The sequence below is a fragment of the Pelophylax lessonae genome, assembly GCF_965119305.1.
Source record: "Pelophylax lessonae genome assembly, chromosome: 3".
Taxonomy (NCBI): domain Eukaryota; kingdom Metazoa; phylum Chordata; class Amphibia; order Anura; family Ranidae; genus Pelophylax; species Pelophylax lessonae.
This window is the reverse complement of record NC_138770.1, coordinates 329,865,507-329,873,936: the sequence shown is the minus strand read 5'-3', so window position 1 is coordinate 329,873,936 and position 8,430 is coordinate 329,865,507. Positions and strand designations below refer to the sequence as shown.

Here is an 8,430-nt window from a genome sequence, read left to right as displayed (position 1 = left end):
GGGGTTACGCTTTTGGTATTGAAAGTTAACTCCGAGCCACACTCTGGAATACCGCCAGGGAGGTTAAAGTTCATTGGTGTATAACGGCAGGCATCCCAATGCTTTTGACAATTTAGTGTACATGTGTATTTAAACTCCTCACAGGTTCACCTTATTTGCCATCTCTCACTTCAGAAAGTGAACACATACCTTTACAAAGAAAACATTGCCTTTGCTAGTGAGCAGCCTCTACAACTTCAGTAATCCCATAAGGTTTTTTAAACTCATCTCAAGGTGGTGTGGAATTAAAAGAAGGTAGAAATGATTAAAATACATACAATTAGAACTATACACTTTGATAGAAGAAAGCTTTTATTAAACAAAAATAAACATGAAATTAACGATTCACATTGACAGATTTTTTCCAGGGTAAATCTTTAAATTGAAAATAAATTATTACCAAATAACAAAAAACAGCAGATTGGTTGAAAAAAAAAAAAAATCACACAGTGCATCTGTGTGATGCAAGATGACTGATTTGCTTATTCTTACACACAATTATCAGGAAATTGAAATATACATGACATGTATAAATATTGCTGTGACGCATATTTTTCTATGTCATTTGTCATGAATGAAAGATATGTTTCGCCAACTCATTTCCCCGGCAGGGGAAAAAAAAAAAAAAAAAGAAGACAGCACACATACATTGCCATATGACTGTTTTGACAGCTCCACTATTGTGTTTTATTATAATACAATATATACCAATTCATGCATATATTGGCAATGTTTTTCAAAATGCCAAGCATGACAAACACAAACAGTTTTTTTTTTTTTTATATTTTTATGTTAACCTTACAGCAACTTTTTAACAAGGTGCTAAATCTCATCTTGGCCCTACCCTGTTCTTGAAAGCCCTCATGGATTTCGCCATCATTGGGGCAATCTCTAGAAAAGAGAAAAGGGGGTTTTGAAAATGTATTAGATTGATAAACAATTAATAGGCATGTAAAAGGCAAAACATGGGAAAATGCTACAGACATAAAATATGTATCCAGGCATTTACATTTGTTTGTTCCTCTCGTTCCTCTCAAAACCTCCTGCTCTCTAGCTCCCTCGTCACCTCCTCCCATGCTCGCCTCCAGGACTTTTCCAGAGCCTCTCCAATCCTATGGAACTCCTTACCCTTATCTGTCCAATTATCTCCTACTCTATTAGCTTTTAGGCGATCTCTAAAAACCCTCCTTTTCAGAGAAGCCTATCCTACCCACACCTAACAAATATACCTCCATTTTCTCCATCAACCCATCCCCCACGGTTATTGCCTTTTGTTTCACTTGACCCTCCCTTCTAGATTGTAAGCTCTAACGAGCAGGGCCCTCTAGTTCCTCCTGTTTTGAATTGTATTGTAACTGTATTGTCTTCCATCACATTGTAAAGCGCTGCGCAAACTGTTGGCGCTATATAAATCCTGTATTATAATAATAATGCTAAGCAAATTTATAGTTAACTAGAAACATTACCTTCCAGCATGGGAAATATGTTAATGCTATATAAAAAAATAAAATAAAAAAAGCAACGAGCCTATAAAACAATATTACAATACTCAAAAACTATCCAGCAAAACAGACAAGCAGTACAGCCGTCAGACTTTAGATTTTAAAATATAATATTTTATTTAAACACAGCCTGATATACAGTATTTTTAGGTTCTCTGTATGTTAACCTTTTTGTTCTTTAGTCATATTAGTGACTCCATCTGTCAGTAACAGCTGCTTGAGGGACCATCGCACCACAAGGGGTGCAATCAACAGTGCGAGGAGACTCGTTTAACATTTCACTAAATTAGTAGATTATCTTTGAGAAATTTGAGTGGAAAATGCATACAAAGTTATTTGAAATACTAAGCGGTCACAATTATCCTGATAACCAAGAAGGCTAAACATTGCTGAAGATCTACCCTCCAATCATCTTTGAAATAATGTTGCAGAGTCCCCCTCCCCATAAATATTCTAAATCTCAAATTATAGAGGCTTTATCATTTTACCCTTTTGGTAGTCTAGTAAAATAAAATGAGGAAATAGATGGAACGTGGTCTCTTACCAGCTGTTTCAGTTGATGCAGTGAACAGAATTCTTTATGCACTGGGAATTCCTATTACAATATTGAACTAGAGCTTGTAATAAATATGAAAGTTCCGTTTAAAGACTGAAGCTCCTTTATCTGACAATTCTGTTGTATTTTCTTTTTGCCATCTAGATAAGGACTGGCATTTGTGAACTTCAAGGAAAAAGAGAAGCCACCAAGATCTAGTAGGCTCTACCATTAGTCAAAAGTATGAAAGGGTTTTACCAGTGGCGGCTGGTGCTCAAAATTTTTTTTTTGGGGGGGGGGGGGGGGGGGTGGCAAACAGAAAAATGTAATAGGCATTGCTTTGCGGAAAAAACGCTGTAAAAATTGCGTGACTTTGAGGTCACAAAAGTGTGAAAGGGGCCTTCAATATTTAAGGTATAGCGTGCCCCCTTTCAATGCACAGTGACCAGCGTGCCCGCTTTCAATGCACAGAGACCAGCGTGCCCCCTTTCAATGCACAGAGACCAGCGTGCCCCCTTTCAATGCGCAGAGATGCCAGCGTGCCCCCTTTCAATGCAGAGATGCCAGCGTGCCCCCTTTCAATGCAGAGATGCCAGCGTGCCCCCTTTCAATGCAGAGATCATCGTGCCCCCTTTCAATGCAGAGATACCAGGGTGCCGCCTTTCAATCCAGAGATCATCATGCCCCCTTTGAATGCAGAGATGCCAGCGTGCCCCCTTTCAATGCAGAGATACCAGCGTGCCCCCTTTCAATGCAGAGAGATCATCGTGCCCCCTTTCAATGCAGAGTGACCAGCGTAAGCGTGCCCCCCCCCCCACGAGACCAGTGCACTTACCTCAGCCTGGCAGCGGCGGCTTCTCCTCAGTCCCCCGGCCTCTCCTCGAGTCCTCCTCGGCCAATGGCATGGGGTTTGCCTTTCAGCCAATCAGGAAGCGGGAGGACCCGCTTCCTGATTGGCCAGGAGGAGGATCCGTGTGACAATAGCGAATTTTCATTTGCCATTGTCACACAATGGGTGGGTCCACCCTTTGCTGAAGCCTATTAGAGCCTCTGGCTCTAATCAGGTGATTAAAAAAAAAAAAAAAGCCCCATTGAGCTCCATGCGTCCGGCACCCCACATGCAGATTTGGGGGCCGGACGCATGGATAGGGGGGCGGCGCCCCTGCGCCCCCAACGCACTGGCCGCCACTGGGTTTTACACACACAAAAGGGGACCAATTTTAATATGTAATGTAACCCATTCTTGTAACTCTTTAGATGGTCTTCCTTCAAGGCGGAGAGAGCTCCACCTTGTTCTTTTTGTAGACCAGGTGGCATGCTCTACATTCTGTGTAGGCATTTTGCTAAACCATGCAGCAGAGTCCTTTGCTATGTTAGCTACCAATTAATGCAGACTACTGAGAGTTAAGGTGATACTGTTTTTTGGCCAACCTAACATATTGAAGTTGCAAGTGTTTGAGACCTTCCTTGAATCCCTTCCTCAGGCAATATAAATTATAAAAATGGTTCTAAAACCAATATTTACACAGTTATAAAGAAGCAAAAAAAAAAAAAAAAACTCAACCATCTCCTATTAAGTTACCCTAATGACATTCCAAAGCCTTGATTTCTATCTATATAGCCATTAACAATAGCCATTAGTAAAGTCTGTCAAGAAAAAAAAAGTAGTTGTATTTCATTATTGGTTGTATATTACTTTCACTTGTAGCTATGCACACATATGCGAGTTTCAGATCCATGTTTAGAATTCCCTTACCTTTGAAAGGGGCTTGAAAGTGGTTTTGAAAGCTTGCATTTGTAATTACTTAAATAATAAAGTATATCTACCTCCTCCAAAAGATAAAATGTATTTCCGCTTACAAGTCTTTCGGTCTCATGCACACTGGGTATTTACAGCTGCTGTTTTTGGCTTCAGACTTTTTTGTTTTTGTTTTTTTTTTTTTGCAGCCAGTAAAATCCCCAGCAAGTAATACTATGTGTCTATGCACACATAGGTTGTTATCAGTAGTTTTTGGCAGGGGTGTTTTCTGGATAGAAAAAAAAAAAACACAGAGCTAGTGGGTTTGAGAAGAGTTTCTCAGCTGGAAAAACTCTCGAACTGAAAAATGCTGAAAAAAAACTAAAAAAACGCTGTTATTCGGCGTTTATAAGCGTTTTTGAGCCATAAGCTTTTGTGGGAGTATAATTTTGCTATAATGACAAGTTCACACCAAATGCAGTCCAGTACTTTTTTTTCTGCATCAAAAATGCACGGATAGTAGGTTATTTTGTTTTCAAAGGCATAGTTCACACCAGCGCGGTCAGTTCCAGTGCGTTCCCAGTTCCCGAAACAGTAGAACATGGTGCATTTTTTCTGCACTGGACTGTACTGGAATGCAGTAAAAAACATAAAAAATACACAAAAACCACACTAGAACACACGTCCTTATTTAGGGTTAATAAATAAAGAGGGTAGAAAAATGCACTTGACTGCATCAAAAACACATCACAAAAAGGACTGGAATGCGCCAAAAACGCATCAAAAACACACATGAAAATAAGCATTCAGGAGGCGTTTCTATAGTGTGAATTGGCACTAAAAAGCTAAAAAAGAAAATAAAATGCTAGTGCAAAAACCCCCGTTTTTACAGCAGAATTCTACAGCTAAAGCTACTGGTGTTTTTATAACGTCCAGTGTGCATACGGGCCTTCGATGTGGTGGCTGCATTGTTTTCTTATTTTTTCAGGTTTATTTTTACACTTCCTGTCCAAAGGTGGCTATGCTTACTCACTCCACTGTATCTTTGGAGATACCATATTGTCACACAGGCTGGACAACCAATGTCAGTTTACAGGAGAAGGATAAAATGGTTTGCTCTTTCAATTCAGCCCACAGAAGTGACCAGGCACTGCATTTCTGCATAACACTAGGTATTTTTCTGTACCTGCTGAAAATGTTGACGAAAAAAGAAAAACAAATGCAGTCACCACATTTAAAGTGGAAGTAAACTTTTTTTAACTTGTACCTGCAGGTAAGTCCATAATAAAAAGGTACAGTGAATATTTACTAAACTTGCACTGTTTAGGAAATATTCACACTGCATGCAGCCAGTGATGTCACCTGCGCTCTGAAGGGATGGCATACCTGTGCCGCCCCTTCAGCGCTCTGTGCCACAGCCATGACTCCTGCACGCATGCGCTGGAGTAAAGAAATCACGCCTTAGCCAGCCAGGCGGCAGGAGCATGCGAACCCGGAAGTTTGTTCTAAGAGAAGCATTTCAAAATGTGCTAGTATGTGATGTATACTAGCACATTATGCCATTGTCTTGCAGGTTTTTTTTATAAAAAGGTTATGGTTTACTACCGCTTTAAGGCTTCAGTCACATGGTCACTGTGGCCCATATCACATTAATTAGTACCTTGTTTATGCAGCTAGAGGTGTGTGCATGTTGCTCAGATTTCTCTATGGGGGCACAGCAGCTGTACAGAGTAGTGATGGGCCGAACAACCCCCCGTTTGGTTCGTACCAGAAGATCTCGAACAGGGAAAAAGTTCTAGCGAACATTATTAAAGTCTTTGGGACACGAACATGAAAAATCAAAAGTCCTCATTTTAAAAGCTTATATGCAAGTTATTGCCAGAAAAAAAAAAAAGTGTATGGGGGTGTGGGTACTGCCCTGGGGGACATGTATCAATGCAAAAATGTTTTTAAAACAATAGTTTTTACAGGATCAGCGATTTTAATAATGCTTCAAGTGAAACAATAAAAATGAAAAATTCCTTTAAATTTCGTGGCGGCCGGGGGGGGGGGGGGGCTTAATGTGCCTGCAAAGTGGCGCATCTGTACGATGCAGGGATCTTGCTGCAACAATACTGACATTTCTAAAGGAAAAAGGGTCATGCCTGTAATGTATTGTTGGCTCCCGGCAAAACAGATAAGAAAACATGAAATAAATGGCATACGGTTCTCCCCCCCCCCCCCCCCCCCCAGTCCATACCAGGCCCTTCGGGTCTGGTACGGATTTTAAGGGGAACTCCACAAAAAAAAAAAAAAAAAAAAAACGGTGTGGGGTACCCCCCAGGATTCAAGCCAGACCCTTAGACCCGGTTCACACTGATGCGAGTGCCGGGTTCGCATGTAATGTCGGAGCGCACTGCTCCGACATTACATGCGATCAGCTGTGCGGTGCGAGTTTAGCCATACAGTTTGTATGGCTAAATTCGCATCGCACCCGGTGCAAACACGCACAGGAGGCATTTTTGCAGCCGCATCAGGATCGGATCGCACAGCGGTTCACACTTGTGCGATCCCATCCTGTGCGAACTGCACGATCGCACTGCGATATGCGATCAAACTGGGGGTGTCGTTAAGATTACATTGACACCCCCAGCGGATCGCATATGGCAGTGTGAACTGCCGGGGGTGCGTGTGCGATGCGGGAAAAGGCTGCGAATTCGCAGCCTACCCGCATCGCAATAGTGTGACCCGGCTCTTATTCAAGCATGCAGCCTGGAAGGCCAGGATTGGGGGGGGGGGGAATGAGCGAGAACCCCCCCTCTTGAACCATGCCAGGCCGCTTGCCCTCAACATGGGGAGGGTGCTTTAGGGTGCCCCCCAAAGCACCTTGTCCCCATGTTGACGGGGACAAGGGCATTTTCCCAAGAACCCTGGGCTGTGGGGGTCCACGGTTAGGGGGCTTATCGGAATCTGGAAGCCCCTTTAACAAGAGGGCCCCTAGATCCCGGCACCCCCCTATGTGAATGGGTATTGGATACATCTTACCCCTACCCATTCACCATAAAAAAATGTAAAAAAGGAAGAACCACAGAACAGTTTTTGACAAGTCCTTTATTAAAAATAAAATTTTGGGCGTTCTCCTTAAAATCTATACCAAAAACACAAAGGGCCTGGTATAGGGGTATATTTAGGGGACCCGTGCTGTTTTTTTTTTTTTTTTTTTTTAAATCTGTCATAGGGTTCCCCTTAACCACTTAAATACAGGGCACTTTGACCCCCCCCCTGCTTAGATCAATATTCAGCTTTCAGTGCTCACTGGCATTGATGGGAAATATTGGTCAGCTTGGCATGGCACTGCTCCCTGTCTTTAAAGTGGAGTTCCACTCATTTTTGTGTTCATTAAAAGTCAGTAGCTACAAAAAGTGTAACTGTTGACTTTCAATAAACGCACACTCACCTGTGCCACGATCCAGCGATGCGGCCGCCTAAAGCCTCGATCCTCTCCCTCTCTTCTCGTGGCGCCAGCATCTCTAGTGTGGGCACCCGGCTGTGACAGCTTGCTGCTTCACAGCTGGGTGCACACTGCGCATGCGGGAGTCACACTGCACGTTGTGAATGGCCAGGTAATCTTCTGGGACCTGTGACGTGTCCCAGAAGATTGCAGGGAGGGAGGGGGAGAGAACTTCCGCTCGAGCCGCCTAGGTGGCCCCCCCCCTAAAAAAAATGACATGCCAAATGTGGCATGTCAGGGGGTCAGGAGTATTTAAAGCAGAAGTTCCACTTTTGGGTGGAACTCCGCTTTAACATTGGCATCTATGGGAAATCTTGGTCAGCTTGGCATGGCATTGCTCATGAACTAGTGACAGGACACAAAACTTGAGGAGCACTGAGAAGGGGCCCAGAACTACAACATATCTATACATTTTAAAAGTGGGGTATGCCTGTACACTACACTGACTGCACTAAACTAACTCAACCCACTATTCACTAACTACCTGCCTAATCTCTATTGTCACACACTATACACGGCTGCCGTGTAAGAAGCAGCCTTATATAGTGTGGGGCTTGGACTTAGCCCCTGAGCCATGATTGGCTAAAGGCACCCTGCCTTTGACCAATCATGGCTCTGACAGAACATTGTGCTGTGATAGACCAAAGCACAGAGGCCAGGTGCATGCTTTGACCAATCACAAGCACTTAATGCACTGCATTCGCGCAGTGCATTATGGGGCATTCATCAGCGGGCGAACTTCCCGCCGAGCACCCCATTGGTTTTGTGTGCGGCGAACATACGAACACCTGATGTTCGAGTCAAACTTACGTTCAACTCGAACATCAAGTCCATCTCTAGTACAGACACATCTATTCTCCTAATGTGGCAGACATGCAAGGGCAGAGGAGTGGCCCCAAATGGAGACAGTGTACAGTGTACTGGGGGAATGTGCATCTGTGTACATACAGCCAGTGCATCCCAATCGAGGAATATAGGCTGTCTGCACGCAGTGCCCTTGTTAATCATTCCAAAGGACTGAGAAGGATTGATAAGCAGGAAATAAAAAGGAGTCACCCTAGATAGGCTTTCATAGGGGCCACAATGAGATATAAAGCTTTATTAAAGGCTCTCTAAACCTGTACAA

At 43.2% G+C, this 8,430-nt stretch overlaps 1 protein-coding gene across 1 annotated transcript in view; it reads right to left on the bottom strand.

The window, feature by feature from the left end:
* Positions 1 to 843: 843 nt before the first annotated feature.
* LOC309551042 (elongin-A-like) overlaps positions 844 to 8,430 on the bottom strand; it is a gene marked incomplete at its 5' end in the record, with an annotated part of 96,374 nt that continues 88,787 nt past the window's right edge. Inside the window, one exon of the mRNA XM_082251483.1 lies at positions 844 to 930. Within this exon, the coding sequence (XP_082107609.1) occupies positions 869 to 930 (62 nt within the window). The 3' untranslated portion in view covers positions 844 to 868. The remainder of the gene's footprint in view (positions 931 to 8,430) is intronic.